Source organism: Emys orbicularis, chromosome 17 (genome assembly GCF_028017835.1).
Source record: "Emys orbicularis isolate rEmyOrb1 chromosome 17, rEmyOrb1.hap1, whole genome shotgun sequence".
Taxonomy (NCBI): Eukaryota; Metazoa; Chordata; order Testudines; family Emydidae; genus Emys; species Emys orbicularis.
Window position 1 is genome coordinate 18,165,671 of NC_088699.1, and position 20,354 is coordinate 18,186,024.

A 20,354-nucleotide genomic window follows, 5' to 3' on the forward strand; every position below is an offset into this window, starting at 1 on the left:
GTGTAAATATTTGCACTTGTTATTGTTATTAATCATTATTTGTTTGACAATGTAGATCAGGTCCCAAAGTGCTAGGCACTGTATAAATACTTACTAAGAGACAGTCTCTCCTCCAGAGAACTTACAACAGGGGTAGGCAACCTATGGCACGCGTGCCGAAGGCGGCACGCGAGTTGATTTTCAGTGGCACTCACACTGCCCAGGTCCTGGCCACCGGTCTGGGGGGCTCTGCATTTTAATTTAATTTTAAATGAAGCTTCTTAAACATTTTGAAACCTTATTTACTTTACATACAACAATGGTTTAGTTATATATTATAAACTTATAGAAAGAGACCTTCTAAAAAGGTTAAAATGTATTACTGGCACGCGAAACCATAAATTAGAGTGAATAAATGAAGACTCGGCACACCACTTCTGAAAGGTTGCCGACCCCTGGCTTACAACCTAAATAGAAAAGGCAAACATTGGGGATCAGAGACACAAAAAGATACTAAGTGACATACCCAAGGTCATTCGGGTAGTCTATAGCAGAGCTAGGAAATGAACCCAGATCTCCGGAGTTCCAAGTGTCCTAATCACAAATTTATCCATCCATCATCTAAAGAAGAAAATTCTTGTTGACCAAGGGAATGAACCAAACATTGAAGCAAATTTAGGATTTTTCATTTCAACCAGTGTTTGCAAGTACTTTATTGAGCAGCAACACTAATTAAATTCATCCTCCTCTGGCTTCCACATACAGTATACAGAGACCTTTCTCAGAAACACACTCTTTTTAAATGTATATTTCATACTGTGCTCTGTGCAGAGCATATCTGGAAAACATGTGCAACCATTTGAAAAATAAATTGCAAAGCTGCACAAAAACATAATCAACTTTAAAGTGATGGTCTACGTGCTGCAGGGGAATAGCTCCATTTAAAGTGAAAAATAAAAAATAAGAGATCAGTAAGTAAATTAATTCTGCTCATATAAGCTTATTTGTAGCTTTGGTTCATGTCTGCAGCGTAATCCTTTGATCTGAGACAGATGTTTCACTTTGGTTGGGATCAGACAGATGACCATGTCTAAAGCACCATGCCCACAGATGCAGGATATAGTTTATAGATAGCAACTATGTGGTTCAGCTTTGTTTCACTTGAGGGTGCTGGCTCTGGGTTGCTATTCAGAATCCTGCTTATAAGAGGCACTAATGTTATGCCGGACAAGTTTTCCAGACTTGGGGGTCTGTCTGCTGTAGATTGTGCTTCAGGGAAATACTCACTATTTGGTGCTGGGTCTTGTATAATTACAAAGTGTAAAATGAGAGTGGATGGGTATTTTGTTTGCTTATCCTGAAATCAGTTGTTTTGATACTTCCTATTTGTGGATAATTTAATTGAGAATACGAACCTTTCTATAAAGTTGTTGTTGAACCAGCCTCTTAAGAATTGTTAGACTTCTGCGGCAGAGATATAAATATCATATCAAAAACCAAAACAAACAAACCCCAAACCCTACTGTAGAGACAAACTCATTTTCCATTGAATTCTGCACAATTACAGAGTGATATCTACAGAATCTGATTGGTTACTGTGGTGTTCTGGGTATGTAAAGCCTCATCTGGCTTATTACTATTTGCATTACACTAGTGCCTAGAGGCTGCAACCAAGATCAGATCAAGGTTGTGCTAGGAACTGTATAAACACATAATAATAGACAGTACCTGCCCCAAGTACTTACAGTCTGGGGCTTCCAGTACTGTGAGTAGTCCCATTGAAGTCAATAGGCTACTTACAGTAGTGTTTGCATAACGTGTAAAGCGCTTTGGGATCTTTTGGCATGAAGCGCTGTATGAATGTAACGTTTTATTAATCATTATTCTGTATAGAGTGGCAATATCTCTAAAAATGCCATGGAGCCCAGCCCTGAGATTGTGAGCCAAGTTTAAGCAAAAGGGCTCGCACACTAAAATAGTGGGAAAGAAGGAAGAAATCCTCATTTGCAATGTACGTGCCTTAATGCTGAGCCATGTGCATAGTCAGCCCACCATTCACTCCTCCTGTTGGATGCAGGGAGGACTAGCACACGCAAACCACCCGATATATGTGGTTTGGGCCATGTAGTTCCACACTGTGCATGGGGCCCTCTGGCCACAGCTCTGTTCATGGGCAACACACCTACACTCCTTAGTCCTAAATTCCTGCAGAGACCTGCTGCAGAAGTGACTATGTCAGTGTACAAGGTGGGATGTGGGGTTCCTGGCAGGGTTCTTTCCTAGATTGTCCCAATGATTGGCTCTTGAACACCCAATGATCTCTGTATTGGCCCCTGTGTGGCAAACTTGTGGGGTTTTATTTTTTTGTAAAGAAGTCATTTAATACACTGGAAGGATAAATTTAACCCCCCTTCTCCCCCCCCCCAAAAAACACTCTTCGTTTTATTTTTGTGTCATATATACCCTATACAATTCTTAGAAGTCAGTTTCTATGTACTACATCTTTAAATCTCTAAGAAGCATGTTGCCAGCAGAAACTGACAGCCATTTTGTATTCAGTCCAGCACAGACTGCTACAGAGGAGACGCGCACACTGCCCTCTTTCATGGAAATTTTCCATTTGTTCTTTCTTGTTTTGTTGTTCTCTTTGTCTAAAATAATAAGACATGTCTGTTTTGTATACCGAGAGCATGCAGGGAGTTTCTTTCGGAAGGACTGAGATACTGAAGCACTTGGCCTGAGGGTATGAAAGAGTAACCACAGTGTAACACAGATATTACTATTTAATATGTTTCATACAGCCAGCCCAAGTGCCTCAGGGTCTTTCCAGGTAGTGGGGGAAGGGTTAGACACCCCAGCTGCACGGGGGGGGGGAGGGGGGGAATTTGTGCAATAGACTTAGCTATCACTTCTGCCAGACAGTCCGTGTATTTTAACTGCCAGCCTCACAAATGCCCCAAAACCTACAATAAGCAGCAGCAGAAAAAAGCTTTGGAGGTTTTACTGCTGTTCTGGGTTTGTTTCTTTTTAACTGATACTCTTTAGGGAGCAAGGTGAATTGTAAGTGACCATGGGCTAACGCAGGGACTGGCAACCTATCAGAAGTGGTGTGCCGCATCTTCATTAATTCACTCTGATTTAAGGTTTCGCGTGCCAGTAATACATTTTAACGTTTTTAGAAGGTCTCTTTCTATAAGTCTGTAATGTATAACTAAACTATAGTTGTATGTAAAATAAATAAGGTTTTTAAAATGTTTAAGAAGCTTCATTTAAAATTAAATTAAAATGCAGAGTCCCCCGGACCGGTGGGCAGGACCCTGGCAGTGTGAGTGCCACTGAAAATCAGCTCGCGTGTCGCCTTCGGCACGCGTGCCATAGGTTGCCTACCCCTGGGCTAATGCCTCTGAAGGAAATGGCTTGTGTTTTGGAACAACCTAATTTCTTTTTAACAAGAAAATCAAAGCCATGTTTAAATCGTCAAGCTAATCCTCAGTGGAGGATGAAATCAGTTGGAATTCTGGAATGGTGATTAATTATGCTCTCAGATAACCCTTTTGTACATCAGATTAAATGGTTTGGGGCTTCTTTTGTTCTGATCAGAAGTAAATGCCGAGGCTGGAGTGTGCACAAACAGTGTGAGTAGATCAGTTTGCATGGTATGCACCTCTGTCCAGAGCTGCATCTGTTGCATCTGTGGCTGCTGCATCCTAACACTGAGCCTGTCAGAGACAACCTGGTAACAAATTGAGTGTGGGATGGATCTGTCTCTTCCTTGACTTAATGACTTCACTAATCCATGGGAATCCATCTCCTTCCCATGCTGTGATAAAGGCCAGTTTCTACACTCTAGGGGCCAAAACTCTCGACTCCAGTGCAATGCCCTAGCATACAAGCTTTGCACAGGAGTTCTTCACAGGCTTCCCATCTTCAGGCCACAGAGCACTAATAGAGCTGCTTCAGAGTTACTAGCGTGGTCACAGGGCTGCAGTGTCCACAGCCCTGTGCGCTACATGAACAGGAATTAGCCAAGTCTATATGCAAACATGTATGTTTAGTGTGAAGGCAGCATTCCTCTCTGGAAAGCTCATCCAGATCGTACACTTACAGTTGATGGAGCATTAATGGGTTCTTGGTGGGGTATCAGAAATTTCTCTCTCGCTCCTTACTCTGTGAGCATCCCTATTCTCTGAAGGGGATTCATGCTTTGGGGTTAGATAGTTTAATATAGTTTTAATGTAAGATTTTAAAACTGCCATTTGATTGCAGCTTCTAATGATTGTGACATTTTTATCACTTTGTTAAACTGCAGAGAGAGCAGGGAATGATTATGCATGGGAGGGAGAACAGTGTTACTGCAAGGGGAAAATTGTTCCATTTTGCTTCTTTCCAGTCTGTGATATTTAGTGTGCTAAGAAAGCATGAAAATTCTTACCTGTTGGCGTGTGATCAGATGTGATCTGGAGTTAAGATTGTAGGCCAAATTCTTCCCTTGTTTACACCCATAAAACCCTATTGAAGTCCATGAGGTTGAGTAGATGTAAATAAGAGCAAAATTAGACCCCATATCCTTACCTGCTCATGCAGTTTTTCTCTTAAACCCTCTTCACAGCCTCTTTGCAGCAGGGTTCAGCTTCATTATTTTTAATTGTGCATTTATTGAATGCTTAGGGCCAGGACCTTCCCTTCAGTCACTGTGCACAGACTCCCCATGATCTACAGCAAAGGCCTGTGTGTGCCTGGACTGAAGTCGGTAGGCTGATTCTGATCTTGATTTACAAACTGGTGTGAATCAGAAGTAATTCCATTCAAGCTGTGAAGTATCAAGGGGTAGCCGTGTTAGTCTGTATCTACAAAAACAACAAGGAGTCTGGTGGCACCTTAAAGCTTTAAGGTGCCACCAGACTCCTTGTTGTTTCCATTCAAGCTGGAGTCACACTGGTGTAGGTGACATCAGAATCAGAACCAGTGTATGACAATAATTAACAACTTGACTTATGCGTAAAAGACTCAAGCAGGCTAGTGTTATTCTTGCATTTTTGTACTTCACTAAACATAATCCAGTGTAAGAGAGAAATGCTAGGACTAACCAGACAAAAAATCCAGTTACGGGATTCAGATGTATTTGTCCTGCATCACTGTGTTGTCAGAGATGATTAGTGGGTGACAGCTATATATTATATATGATCATTTCCTTTTCTGGACCTATCAGCTTTTTTTATAGTCTTAGGTGGTTGGTGGTTAGGTTAATGTACCCATCGGATAGCTAATTTCACCCTTTTTCATCACCCTTTCAGAATGTATTAGAGAGCACCTCTAACTGCCACATATTTACACTGCAGCTCATGTACTAGTCCTTTTGTGCCTTTTTAAAAACCTTTCTGTTGATTATATTATAATGAATTGGACATGTGAGTATGTGTGACTGCCCCTTAGTGACTGGAATCAGCAAGGTTTAACTGTGTATCCTTGGCCCTGTATTGCTAACAGCAAAAGGAGAGTGTGACGTTCTGTACCTTGTGGGAACACTCTACACCCCCATGTTCATCCTTATAATATGATTGTGTGGATCTAATGCAAAGTTTGTCATGTTGGGTGTCTTCGGAAGGTTCATGATATACTGAGCATTGTTGTTATGGTAATATCATAGTAATCGTTGTTATAGTAGTGTTATGTTATAGGTTGTAATTTCATGTATATAGTTATGAGGTTGAAAATGTGTAGTCATGGCTTAAAGCAAGCCCATGCAAAAACTCTGCAGAAGCAGAGGGGCAGTTCACACCTCATCAGGGCATGTATGGGACAAAACCAGCCCAGCCTCACAGGGACAAAGGACACTGGCCTAGGCAACAACAAAGGATCTGTTGGACTCTTGAGTGAGTCACTCCCCTTCCTTTGGTCAGTTTGGGACTGCGATGAGGTAATGCTCACCTGACTCTGAAGGGGAAGGTAAAGTCAAGAGGGAAGAAAGGACATGATAAAAGGGAGAGAGGTTTGCCATGCTCTTCCTCTCTCTTCCACCTACATCTACAGACACCACACCAAGCGACTGAAGTGCTGATCAAAGGGAAGAGCCTGGCTGAAGAGCAACCAGCCAGCCTGTGGTGAGAAGCATCTAAGTTTGAAAGGGCATTGAAAGTGTTAAGATAATCTTAGAATGCGTTTTGCTTTTATTTCATTTGACCAAATCTGACTTGTTATGCTTAGATTTTAAGTGATTATAAGTCAATCTTTGTAGTTAATAAATGTTTGTTTATTCTACCTGAAGCAGTGCATTTGGTTTAAAGTGTGTCAGAGACTCCCCTTGTGATAACAAGCCTGGTACATATCAATTTCTTTGTTAAATTGATGAACTCATATAATCTTGCAGTGTCCAGCGGGCATAAATGGACACTGCAAGACCGAGTTTCCTAGGGTTCTGTCTGGGACCAGAGATATTGGCTAGTGTCATTCGGTTGCAAGTAGCTGGGAGCAGCTTTCATGCCTGAGGCTGTGCGTGAACAGCCCAGGAGTGGGGGTTCTCACAGCAGAGCAGGGTAAGGCTGGCTCCCAGAGCCAAGGATTGGAGTGATCTAGCAGTTCACCGGTCCAGATAACACCAGGGGGGAACATCACAGAGAGTTCCCTTTAGTGCAGCTGGGTAGGCTTTTTCCCAGCAGGAGGTTCTGAGATCTAAGTTCTCAGGTGCTAGGATGGACAGTGTAGTGATTATCTTGAAGTCCTATGTGGCTATGGATTTGATGCACTCTGTAAGAATGGTTGTTTCACAATGTGTGTTTTTCCATGTGTCATGCTGCGTGATAGATAGGGCAACCTCCTGCAATATCTTTGGGAGGCCATATTGTATTAAGTTTATGAATGGTTTATGTATCATTGTGGGTCAGATGTTGCATGCACTCCATCAGGGGAAGGTGAACACAGCTCCTCCAGGAAGTGAAAACAGTAGGGGATGGTTAGAGTAAATAATTCAGCTTTAACACCTCCAGAGAGGTATCACCTCTTGGGGAGGCTCGAATATTCTGGTTCAAACTAGATTCTCCAGAGACCAGCAGACAAGGAAAGGGTGCTTGGATAAATAACCTGAGTTTAAACTGACTTGAGGCCTTTCTTGTAACCAAGCCCTATGTTGGAATTCGGGGTGATCACTGATAAGCTTTTTAGCGTGTGTGTAGGTTCTTTTATTGTTTTTATATTCTTTTTTTTAATGCTGTTACTTTAATAATAAATGTGCTTGCTTAGAAGGAACTATGTGGTAACTTGTAACTGCTGGCAATACACTGTTCAAAGTCCATGGAGAGAAAGCAAAGCACAGGTGCTGGCCTGTGGGGGATATCAGAGTGTAGATCTGAGAGCACTGCCGCCTTAAAAATCTCTGTCAGAAGAGAGAGAGACATGGGTCTCCCTCCAGGAGAGGCGACGGCTGGGAACCAGAAATCTTTAAAAGGGTGCTCTCACAGACCACACAGGAGGAAATACTGGTGCAGTTGCCCTGAAATTGTGACATGCTGTACCTATAAATGTGATTTAAAACAAGATCAGATATTTGGCTTTTCATCCCTGTCATTATTCTTTTAAGAGGCTGTACTAATTTCCTCCTTCCAGTATTAGAAACTAACACTATCTGTTGATCTAGATATGAAAAGCAGAAGTATCTTTTAGCTGACTTCCAGATCAGCTGATGAAATTCTGCCCTTATCACTTGTAAATGTTTTGTAACTAGTTTGTTGATTGGTTTTGCTTTTCCTTCTGGATGTTTTTAACTTATAGCTCCCTGCTGACATTCTGCCTTCATTTTCTTCGAATCTTTTTCACATGCCTGCTACTGGAGGTTTTGGCTACATCCTTGCTTAGCTGACGCTATCACTCAGTAATCTTTCATTGTGTTTCCTTCTAGAGATCCATGTGGAGAAAATCCTTCATGCCACATGTTTTCCGTGAGCCCTAAGACCACAGCTGTCTGCAGTGTCATCTGAGATCTTGAGAGTCACACACAGTTATGGGAGATTCTCCAGCCGACACCGCTGATGAAGGTGCAGATACATGCTGCAAAGACACTCAGACTGACCTGGCAGAGAGAGTAGCAGCCATAGATGTTGCTGTTGGGCCTAATATAGATGACCAAAATGTTCAAGAAGCAATAGAAGAGAATGACACAGTCTTTTCTGACAGTGTAGCAGACATGCAGAGGAATGGGGTCCATAGTGACATGGTAACAAATGAATCTTTACCTTCACAAGACCCAGAGGATGTTAATCAGATGAATGTTCCAAAGAAAGCTCCCACTAGGCCTGTTCTATCCAGCAGAAAGTTGTCTCTTCAAGAAAGACCTACAGGAAGCTACCTGGCTTCTACCAATGCTCCAGGCTATGGTCCTTATGCAACAGGACCTTTAACACATATCTCACCACGTATAGTGAGGAGACCAACGATAGAGTCCAACCGGATCGCCATCTCAGATTCTGAGGTAGGTTTCTTCTCTGCTGTAATGATGATGCCAAGGTATGATGCTGTCTTTTCTGCCTGCTGATAGGAAACTTTAGCCTCCAAAGCCAATAGTTTCAGAGGCGCTAAATTTAACTTATGCATAAATGCCTAAAAACAATAATAAGCTATGATTATAAGCAACTTGTAGCATAGGTTGTAACATAGTTAAGCAACTTGTATATGTCTGTGCCTTCAACACTTGAAGCAGTCTTTACTTCTATTGTAAATGGACCATCTGATCATCTAGGTCATGATTCAGTAAGCTACGTAAGCATGTGCCCAGCACATGAGTTGTCCCATTGAAGTTAATGCCTTCCTTATAACTATTCCAGTTGAATAGTAGAAGCAGCAGCATGGTAGGCTAAATTTGGTATCCCATAATTTTTTTTAATGAGTAGAGGTAAGGCTGGTTTCAAATGGATTTCCTTGGGTTTTTTTACCGCATGGGCCCTCAAGAAGTTTATCTGCTGTGGCAGCTTTGCCATGATTATTTTATGGGTTTACGCATGTGGAGATCAGGCATTTCCCATCATGCCACGTGAATGAGGTTGTGGTTATTGGAGACATGATTTAATTTCATGTGAAGTGTAAATATATTGTGATCTCCCTCTCCTGATTTTTACATTTTTATTGACTTTCAAAAATAATTCCTCAGGTAGAAGCTAAATTCCTCAGACAGTGTTTCCAGGATTGCATGGACTCCCACAGAGCCCCACCAAACAGCTTTGTGAATGTGCAGATTACACAGTCCTATTTCACACCTCAGAGCTCACTGAATAAAATAAGGCATGCAGCAGTCCACGGTGATAACACAAGCTGTACAGCGCTTGAATAATACAGGAAGTGCTCACAGACAATGTTGAAACTTTGATAGGGTTTTCTTTGAAAGCTCTGCATAATGAAAGGCCTGTATTCCTTTTGTAGGCTGTGTAACCCGCTCTCAGAATAGCACTTACAACTTCACTCGTACCATATAAAGCTATTCTGAACAGAGTACTGGAAAACAATCCTGACTGGAGGGAGGCAAAGATGTACCAATCTTTTCCTTCTCTAATGTGTGAGATTCCAGGATACATAAGGCCATTGGTAGTTCTCTTAAGGCCAGATTTCCAAAGAGCTCATCTCTAGAGCTGGTGAGGATTTTTTTCATTGGAAAATGCTGATTCATCAAAACCAAAACCTTTGGGGGAAATTTATTGGTTTTGACAAAGCTTTTGTCAGGAAGGTGTCTTAGATCCAGGATAAAATTTAGAGAGAGAGAGACCCCAGGCTAAAGTAGCCAATAGCTCAGGAGCTGGGGAGACCCAAGTTCAAGTCCCTGCTCTTAATGAGGTTGAATCTGGGTCTTCCACGTCTCTGGTGAATGCCCTTTGTGAAAGGGCTTTGTTTTGTTCTGATGCAGAACAAAAACAAATTCTGAAATCTCAAATATTTTTGCAAAACAGAATTCTTGTTTTCTGGCCAGCCCTACTCAGCTCCCATTTGGTCACTTATTTTGGTGCCTAAATGGGAGCTGAGTTTTTTTGAACATCTATCCCTACGTGTAGATGCTCAGCACTCAAGAATCTGGCTCCTCCATGAATATTTCATTCTGGCCACATGCCTGTTTCCCCATGTTTCTCTTCCTCTTTTGCTTCCTGTTTCTTTCCTTCCTCCTTTCTCTACTCTTTACAGAAAGATAGCTGCCAAGCCAATACAGTTCAGTGACCAGTGGTTTCATGGTGAGGTTTCATCTTTCATCATTAGATAGTAAGAATTTAGTGGCACCTCCTGCCCTTCCCCTGCATGGGAGTTGAAGGTCCCTGACTGCAAAGACCAGAACTGTCCCTCTGCATGTAGTAGAGTGGAAGCAGGATTTGGGGAGTGTACATGGGGGGGGGGGGGTGAGGATCCCCAGCTCATCGCAGTGTAATGCTCCTTGGAGATTCCTCTGTGGCTGGGGGAAGGAGGATGGAGTTGAAGGTGGATAGGAGTAGGTGCAAGTGGTGATGGAGTGGGGAGTCTGTGACTACACAATATCTGATAGCCTTGTCCTACATAGAGGGGTTGCTGCTCCAGCCCTGAGGTTGCAGTAGGAGGCATAGAACAGCTGGAATGGGGAATCTTTTTCCCCCTCCATCACCTGTACTGAGAACCCTCAGCACAATCTGGTCACTCAAGCGGTTGCTGGAAGAGAGAGGTTCCATGGCAGTTTCCACACCATTATTGCCGCCAAATCTCCTTTCCCTCTGGAAGCAGCAGCTAGATGGAGGAACACAGTAGCCTTTCAGGTGGGCCCCAGTTCTCCAGTTTCATAGTCTTCTCATGTACTTGCCTCCCTTAGTGTGGGAGACTTCAATAGCTTGGGGGGTTCAGTGGGGCGAGGTGCATTTTGTGGTGTCTGAATTGTTTGCTCCACAGGAAGGGTTTCGGTGGTGGTCATCAGAGATGAGAGAGGTTGCATGGCCAGTCCACAGGAACGACTTGACAGTGAAGGTGAGGAGGGGAAGATGAGTGACTCAGTAAAGATAGGGGGATTCAGGGTCTGTTGGAAGGAAGAGCCAAGGCCTTCCTAAAGGGATGGGTAATATCAAAAGGTTCAGAGAGTCAGATGAACATCTAAACTATTGGATGCGTAACTAAAGGTTTTAAGGTACTGCCCACAGCTTATCCTTATGGGATAACTACTAACCTCTTACACCCATGCCACCCTGCTGCAGTCAGTGAGGTGTAGCTGAGGGCAGAGGATAGCTCTGTGTTATGGAGGCTACATCGTTTAATAGCTAGAGCATGAGCCTGGAAGTCAAAACTCTGGGTTCTAATCCAAACTCTACCACTTAGTTACCGAATGACCGTGGGCAAAGTCACTTAGCCTTCCTGTGGTTTAATTTTCCCCATCTGAAGAATGGATATAATTCTGCTTACTCCCTTTGTAAATCCCATTTTGATCCTCAGGTGAAAGATACTGTAAAAGCACAAATTATTATTACTTCTAAACTATTGTTCTGTTGTATTTTTTGGAGTGGCGGACCTTTGTGAGTCACTGAGCAGTGAGATAGGAATTCATTGCACTCTAGCACTAATAAAAGAGAATATATGAATATAACGAACTATAGGTGTCTGCAGTATTCTTTAGCCCCAGTAATATGCTTTAATGGAGGTTCAGAACAAATTTCAGAAAACTTACTTGACTTCTATATGTCAGTGCTGTAATTCTGCAGTGATTTTTACAGTGCTGGGAATGAAATTTGTTTCAAGGTAAGTGCAGTGGAATATATTTATAACAAGTTCCAATCTGCAGGGAAATTCAAAAGAATCACAACCCTCATATATAAAATCAATATCTTAATCAGTAGATGTTGCTTTCAAAAAGAAGCTTGGTTTGAAATGCAAATGCAGAGACCTTCATTTCTCTGCTCCAGTAGCAGTTTTTATTGTGCAGTGCTGCATTTTTAATGGTCAGTTTAACGTAGCTATTAAGAGCCCTGCTACACCATGACTGAAATACTTAACAAAGCTGCATTCTGTGGAAAGCATCATTCATATTAATGGAGTGTCACTGCAACAGGAAGAGGTGAAGGGATACATTGGCAGGGAGTCTAAGTCAGAGGGACCTTGTGATATTTTTAAAGACAACAATATTATGGTTCAGGTTTTAAGGGTAGCCTGGAAATCTATAGGCCCAATCTTGCAGACTTTGGTTATGGTTTTTATTATCTGTATATTTTGCAGTACAGGCTTTTCCCCTCCAGCACTCCTCTAGAATCCTTCATTTGTTCAGTATAGAGTGTGGGTATGGGTATGTGCACCCAGAGGTTTTCATCTGTTTCTTTCTGTATTTGTACAGTACCTAGCACAATGGGCCCCAGCTGTGATCAGGGCTCCCCAGGCACTACCGTAATTCAAATAATGGTATCTTCCTGTTCGCTTTCCAGGCCACTTCTGCCCTGATTTACATCCAACATAACCCCACTTGCTTCAGACAATCATTTTCAAAAAGCAAGGATGAACAAATCTTTCTGTAGTTGATTGTGCCACACAAGCAGGGTTCATTCTTATCTGTATACCTAGGTATTTAGTTGTACCCTGGGGAGCTGGGTGTGCCAATCTGTGTGAACTGAGATGAGAAGGTGCTCTAGGCTCATGGATAGGGATCTGCAGTCTTTGTGAGGGAGGGGCAGAGTTACCTTGGGGAGAAAAGTTCCTATGGATTTGTTGGTTTTTCCCCCTGAGCTTTGATTCTCATAAGCATTTAGGGGTAAATTTAGAGGCAGGTTGAGGGCTTGCGTCCACATGCTCACAGATACTTGGTTTCCTGGGAGCAAACTGTAGGTGTTGGTCATGTTTGTGGAATACACATTCCTTAGTACGTCAGTGTGTTTAAGGTCAGCACGGTTATCTGTCCAGAAAATACTTTTTTTTCCCCATGGAGGCTAATCTTTTATGGCATCTGTATGAGTCGACCACTGAAATAACGCCTCCTGCTAGTACTCTTCTAGGAAGTGTCCAGGATAATTGTGCTTCAGTGAGACATTACAAACTGAAATGAGAGGGAAACATGCAGGGACAGTAGGCTCTGGGTCAGATTTTGAAAGCTTGGCCTCCATCTTGGCACTAGGAATTTTAAGACACCAGTACTATACTTACACCAAAAATTGTATTTACTCATGTGGAATTTTAAAATACAACCTCACATTAGTATTATTATTGCTCAATTGTATTATAGTAGCATCTAGCAGTCCCAACCAACATTGGGATGCAATTGTGTTGAGTGCTGTTTAGACAGATAGGACAGCATCTCTGCCCCAAAGAGCTTACAGTTTAAATAGACATGACACACAAAGGGATGTGATGGGAAACTGAGGCACTGGGAGGAGAAGTGGCTTTCCAAAGGTCACACAGGAAGAGCCACAGCTAGGAACTGAACCCATATATCCCAAGTCCCCAACAAGTCCTTTATCATAAGACTATTCTTCCTCTCTGGCCAACCCATGCACTGATTAAGATAGAGGATAAGAGGCTGCTGCTGACTAATGGAATAACTCCTTTAGCTCACTTGGTGGAGAACTGTGCGGAAGAGACTGGGCCCTATCTGTACTGATGAGCCATCCTGTGGGGTTGTTATACATGCTATTTCCAACTAGGGAGATGGGCCAAAAAGAGAAATGGAGGCTGACTCAAATAGAACTTTACTGGACAGTGGTACTGAAAAGTAAGCCGTGAAGGTGGTTGCTTTTTATTACAGAAAACAGGACTGATGACGCTGTTCTGTAAGCAATGGCAGGCAGAGGGGAAATATGGGCAATTACAGAGAATGTAGAGCAGAGGCTAATCACTGACTAGTGAAGCTCAGAGATATTTGGTATCACAAGGAGAGGTGAGAATGAATAAATGGAGTGATGCAATGGTATCTTTTGCACAACTACCACTATGTTGTTTATCATTTGTTAAGCATGGACAGTGAGCTCAGATCTGTACAGGACACAATACAGACAGTTCCTCTTCCAGCATACTTGCAGTCAAAACAAGATAGTATGGTTGACAAAGATGTATGAGGAAGCCCCCAGGATGAATAGGAATTTGTTTAAAGCTTACACTATTATCTGTTCACTTGCTTCTTGTATGCTTCACTGCAGAAGAGAGTCAGGGTGGATTTGAATGAAGAGAGAGTAGTGACTTGGCAGAGTGGAGTTATGGGCAGGGAGGGGGGACATTCCAAGTGTCTTGGTTGACGCCACATTGAGGCTTTTATCCTGCCGGGGATGAAATGGGACTGTGGTGATAATTATGATCATGCTGTGCTGCTTTTTATACAGATCCCTAAGGAAGCTTTGGTAAACAGTTCCTTTGTGAGCTGAGAGGCCAATAGGGCAGGCTCACAGACTTGCTTCTCCAGTAGTTGAGTAACTGCCAGGTTTCAGTGCAGATGATCGTTCAAGTCCTTTCCTGGTGAGTCCTGTGGGACACATTTGTACTGGAGGAGTTGGTGACCTGCATGTGTTAAAGCACCTTTAAAACTGCTCCTTTCTCCTTGCAATGACTGTTTGGCATCATCAGTCAATGTCTTTCTAGAGACAGTGCATCCATCATTCAGAGCTAGCAGTCATTACCCAAGGTAAATTATAGTCTTTGCAAAAATGAAGATTAAATCCATGAACATCCGCACTTTGTCAGATATGCAGGGATAGTCTACATCAATCAGAAACCAAGATGGATTGTCCAGCTACACCCTGGGATGTATCAGAATTTCCGATCCGGTATTGGCTATGCTTTCATCAATCATTATTCCAGGAGTTGCAACAGTTCAGTGCTTTGCCACCATAGTTCCTATGTTTAAAACTAATCTCAAAAAAACACTAAAGAATGTGCTGCAGGTAGATGGATGGGATGATCTGATAGGTCTATCTATTGTGGATCTCTGATGTATTATAGAAGAGCCTGCCATACACCTATAGAGATTCTGCTAGTCCTTTGGGGGTTGCTGTTCCTTGCCTAGAAAGCTGCGTGGAAATCTCCTTTCAGGAGAGGGGCTAGTTCTTGAACTGTGGCCAGGAGGACCCGTTGCATGTGTTCTTGCCCTAACTCTGTAGTACACTTACTGTGTAATTCCTTTAAGATTGATTAATATTACTAATGAGATTACTTGCTTTTGATCCATAGATCTCAAAATGCCTTAAAAAAAGGAGTAACGTGATCTTCAACTGAAGCACAAAGAGTTTTAGTACTAAGGTCCATAACAAGTCATTGCAGAGCTAGGATTAGAACATAGGTCGCCTAACACAGAGTCCAGTGTTCTATCCACTGGACTGCACTGTCTCCTTCAGTATGAGCTGTCTGTATATACAGCTCGCAGCTTCCTCTTCATTATATACAAGATGATGAGGGGATAGCTATAACATACCCAGGGTACAATCCAGACTAATGAGTAGCTGTGTCACCCCTGCCCTCTAACCTGGGGTGCCCTTTACAATGCTTTGCTGCTGTCGCCTCCAGTCTGGACTGCTCCCAGACAGCCTCCAGCTTGAAAGTCACTCCCAGCTGTGTCAGTATGTGTGTGCTGCCCTCCAGCCTTGGCTCTTACCAGCCTTGGTTATACTGCAGGGTGACCCCAACACACTCTGTCTTAGATTCTCCCCTTTCCCCCCCAGAATGTATGTCTTATATTGCCCAGCCTTCTCCTGGACAATACAGACTTTATATGAATTTGTATTTGTTTAATAGAAATAATATGCACACATTTTGTTACCCCAAATGGAGTTTCACAGACACTTCAATTTAAACATACTGGATTAGATAAAACAAGTTTATTAACTACAAAGAGAGAGAATTTAAGTGAGTACAAGTAATGAAGCCTAAAAGTGAGAGATGATTACAAGAAAAATCAAGATAAAAAGCAACTGGTTCCTAAATTAACAAACTAAGTTAAATTCAAAGCAAAGTTTTTCTCACCACATGCTCTCAGCAATTTTACTGACCAAACTTCTTAGGTCAGGACCCCTTTTCAAGTTCAATGGCTGCTTTCTTTGTCCCTTGTGGTGCAGTGAATTAATGGACACAGAGAAAGAGAGAGGATGGGTGTGTTGGGGTATTTGTCCCTCCTTTTTGTATGGTCAGTCCCTTCTTGGAAAACATTTCCAGCTGAGATTCTGGAGACAAAAAGTGGAGAAGGATGTTCCCTAACCTGTTTGAGTTTCTTTTTCTACCCTTCCTGCTTGATGACTGTTTACTGCTTAAATGCAAATTAAGCAGAGCACACATTCCTTTGTTTGAAATGGTCCTGTTTGTCAACTTCTGCTATGGTATGGAACATGTGTTAATAGCATTATACAGGGAAATCTTATAACTTCACATACAATGCTGCCACACATATTTTATCAGAACAACATTGACTAGCAAATTATGAGTTTTCAGATGATACCTCACAAGACATACTTGTAGAAAGATTATTACAGCAGTGTGTAGGGTGTGGACCCAAGAGTACATTCTGTCACAATAGATTTTTATGCTGACTTTGCCAGATTCCTCCTTTGGCTATGCTGTTAGCACTGAAATCTGGTTTACTGTCAGGATGGGACTCTGGTGTCTGTATTTACAAAAAATTGGAGATGGGAGCTTGTCTCTCTGAAAAATCTCATTACAGACTGACTTTAAATCTCCTTATCGCCATATCTGATGTGACTTGTCTTACATAAAACGGCAGAGATATTACAAATGAAAAAGAAAATGTAAGAACTCTAAAATACCATGCTGGAGTACTGTATTTGAAAATACACCACTCATTCTCCTCCCCCCGCCAAAAAAGAAAAGAAAAAAATTATAGGCAGCTGGTGAAAGCAAAAGACCCCTTTCTCCATTTGCTAATCCGACTCTTTCTTCCCCCAACTACCTAGTATGGTTAATTGGATCACCCTTTCTTTCCCCCAGACTCTCCTGACTGATTAAATTGTCCTTTTCTCTCTTGCTCTGTCTGACATTCTCACACTCACGCACTTTCTCTCTCCTCTCCCTGGGTGTTTGAATTCACCATCCCCAGAGCCTGCCTGTCCTATCCATCCCCTGGGATCACTGATTAAGTTGTCCCTATCTCTTTGTTGCTCAGGCAGCGTAGTGTGTATAAGTGTAAGGCCATACAGCACATGCTTAACAGAAGCAGAGAGCATGAGACCAGGTAAGTGGTTGTTCTTTCTCGGTTCTCAGTGCTCTTGCTGCTGCTGCTGTACTCCAATAGGCTGAGAGACTGTCTTTAAGGATCTGCAGAATTGCAACTTTTAGGTCTGTAACTGAGTGTCCAGGGAGGTTGAAGTGTTCTCCGACTGGTTTTTGAATGTTATAATTCTTGACGTCTGATTTGTGTCCATTTATTCTTTTGCGTAGAGACTGTCTGGTTTGGCCAATGTACATGGCAGAGGGGCATTGCTGGCACATGATGGCATATATCACATTGGTAAATGTGCAAGTGAACTGTGGGGCCATGCGGGTACCCATAGCAGTGCCGCTATGGGTACCTGCATGTCAGCGGCACTGCTATGGGTACCCGCATGGCCCCACAGTATGCCAACATTTTTATGGCTGACTTAGAACAACGCTTCCTCAGCTCTCGTCCCCTAACACCCCTACTCTACTTGCGCTACATTGATGACATCTTCATCATCTGGACCCATGGAAAAGAAGCCCTTGAGGAATTCCACCAGGATTTCAGCAATTTCCATTCCACCATCAACCTCAGCCTGGACCAGTCCACACAAGAGATCCACTTCCTGGACACTACAGTGCTAATAAGTGACGGTCACATAAACACCACCCAATACCTGAAATCTACTGACTGCTATACTTGCCTACATGCCTCCAGCTTTCATCCAGACCACATCACACGATCCATTGTCTACAGCCAAGCTCTAAGATACAACTGCATTTGCTCCAATCCCTCAGACAGAGACAAACACCTACAAGATCGCTATCAAGCGTTCTTAAAACTGCAATACCCACCTGCTGAAGTGAAGAAACAGATTGACAGAGGCAGAAGAGTACCCAGAAGTCACCTACTACAGGACAGGCCCAACAAAGAAAGTAACAGAACGCCACTAGCCGTCACCTTCAGCCCCCAACTAAAACCTCTCCAGCGCATCATCAAGGATCTACAACCTATCCTGAAAGATGATCCCTCACTCTCACAGACCTTGGGAGACAGACCAGTCCTCGCTTACAGACAGCCCCCCAACCTGAAGCAAATACTCACCAGCAACCACACACCACTGAACAAAAACACTAACCCAGGAACCTATCCTTGCAACAAAGCCCGTTGCCAACTCTGTCTACATATCTATTAAAGGGACACCATCATAGGACCTAACCACATCAGCCATACCATCAGGGACTCGTTCACCTGCACATCTACCAATGTGATAGATGCCATCATGTGCCAGCAATGCCCCTCTGCCATGTACATTGGCCAAACCGAACAGTCTCTACGCAAAAGAATAAATGGACACAAATCAGACGTCAAGAATTATAACATTCAAAAACCAGTCGGAGAACACTTCAACCTCCCTGGACACTCAATTACAGACCTAAAAGTCGCAATTCTTCAACAACAAAACTTCAAAGACTCCCATGAGAAACTGCAGAACTGTAATTAATTTGTAAACTGGACACCATTAAATTAGGCTTGAATAAAGACTGGGAGTGGATGGGTCATTACACAAATTAAAAACTAATTCACCATGCTAATTTTCCCCCCTACTGTTACTCACACCTTCTTGTCAACTATTTGAAATGGGCCATCCTGATTATCACTACAAAAGTTTTTTTTCTCCTGCTGATAATAATTGATTTGTCTCGTTAGAATTGGTATGGCAACCCCCATCTTTTCATGTTCTCTGTATATTTATACCTGCTCCTGTATTTTCCACTCCGTGCATCTGATGAAGTGGGTTTTAGCCCACGAAAGCTTATGCCCAAATAAATTTGTTAGTCTCTAAGGTGCCACAAGTACTCCTCGTTCTTTTTGCTGATACAGACTAACACAGCTACCACTCTGAAACCTTTAAGGATCTGCTATCTACTTTCCCACAGTCTGTTTCCAAAGTCCAGCCTTGGGAATTAACAGCTTCTTCATCCTCTTTCATTTAGATTGCAACAGCAGTAGAGTGCACTCACCACCTTGCAAGATCAGGCCATTAATTATTTGTTCAGTTGTTTTGAAGCATCTAATGCAGAGATCTGTGAGAGAGAGAATACTGAACTGGGTGGACCATTGGTCTGATACAGCATGGCAAGTCTTGTGCTCCTGGAACTTTCCAGAGCTGTCTGCTTTTCTTCATACGTCCTTGTCTTTTAGCATTTCTGTCTCTGTTCTGTGCTCCTCATATGGAGTTCTCAAAGCTAGCTGAATGTAATAAGGATCTATCACACTTGCCCCTCTTTTAGCTCTTCTCCCCTGCCTGGTCCCCCTCGCCCTCTTTTCTTCAGAGTCCCCACTCCCTTCTCTTTTATTTCCATTTAGTTTATCCACTCCCAGCTACCATCCCCCTAAAAAAAAAGAATTAACCTGACATTTGTCACCACCATATAGTTCATTCTGCTTGTGTGTGTTAGCCCTTCCCCCGCCCTGTGTCTGTCTTGTCTAGTTAGATTGTAAGTTCTTTGAGGCAGAGACTGTTTCTTACTGTGTTTTTTACAGTGCCTCGCACAATGGGGCCCACTTGTGCTCGGTCCTTAAACACTGCTGTAATAAACACAATTAATAATATGCTACCTCCGTATTTACCCTGCTTAACTAATATTTAACCTACTTATTAGCTCTGAATTTTTGTTTAATAATATTATTTTGGAGCATCACTCCGAGAACAGAGATTAGTACCTTTTAAGGCCAGAAGTGACCATTGTTATCGTTTAGTCTGACCTCCTGCATAACACAAAGAAGGCCATAGAACTTCCCCGAATTAATTCCTGCTTCAAGTCCCAACAACTGTATTAAACTAGAGCATATCTTTTAGAAAAACATCGAATCTTGATTTTAAAATTTCCTGTGATGTAGAGTCCATCATGACCTTTGGTAAGTTGTTTCTATAGTTAGTTACCCTCACTGATAAATTCATACTAGAAGTAAGGTGCATATTTTTCAGCTTCCACCCACCCCTTGAAATATTTTAACAAACATGCAAAATTAAAGGACCCTCCCACCCCCTTCTTAATTTATGGACAGCTCCTGTGGCTAATACACAGAACTGGAAGTCATGAAATCTGGGTTCTGGTCCTCGTTCTGTTCTGACACAGTCTCACTGTGCAACTCAGGCAAGTCACACAACCTGTCAGTGTCTCCATCTTTTACATGGGGATGTAATAACTGGACTTCTGGAGTTGGTCCTAGAATATGGACTCCCATATTTGATTCTGTGGCATTGATTTCTGATCAA

At 42.5% G+C, this 20,354-nt stretch overlaps 1 protein-coding gene across 2 annotated transcripts in view; it reads left to right on the forward strand.

The window, feature by feature from the left end:
- Positions 1 to 7,972: 7,972 nt before the first annotated feature.
- The window catches only part of CAMKK1 (calcium/calmodulin dependent protein kinase kinase 1), a 120,917-nt gene continuing 108,535 nt past the window's right edge, over positions 7,973 to 20,354 (forward strand). For both annotated transcript variants that reach the window (XM_065418215.1, XM_065418214.1), the window contains exon 1: positions 7,973 to 8,440. In XM_065418215.1, the coding sequence (XP_065274287.1) occupies positions 7,973 to 8,440 (468 nt within the window). The remainder of the gene's footprint in view (positions 8,441 to 20,354) is intronic.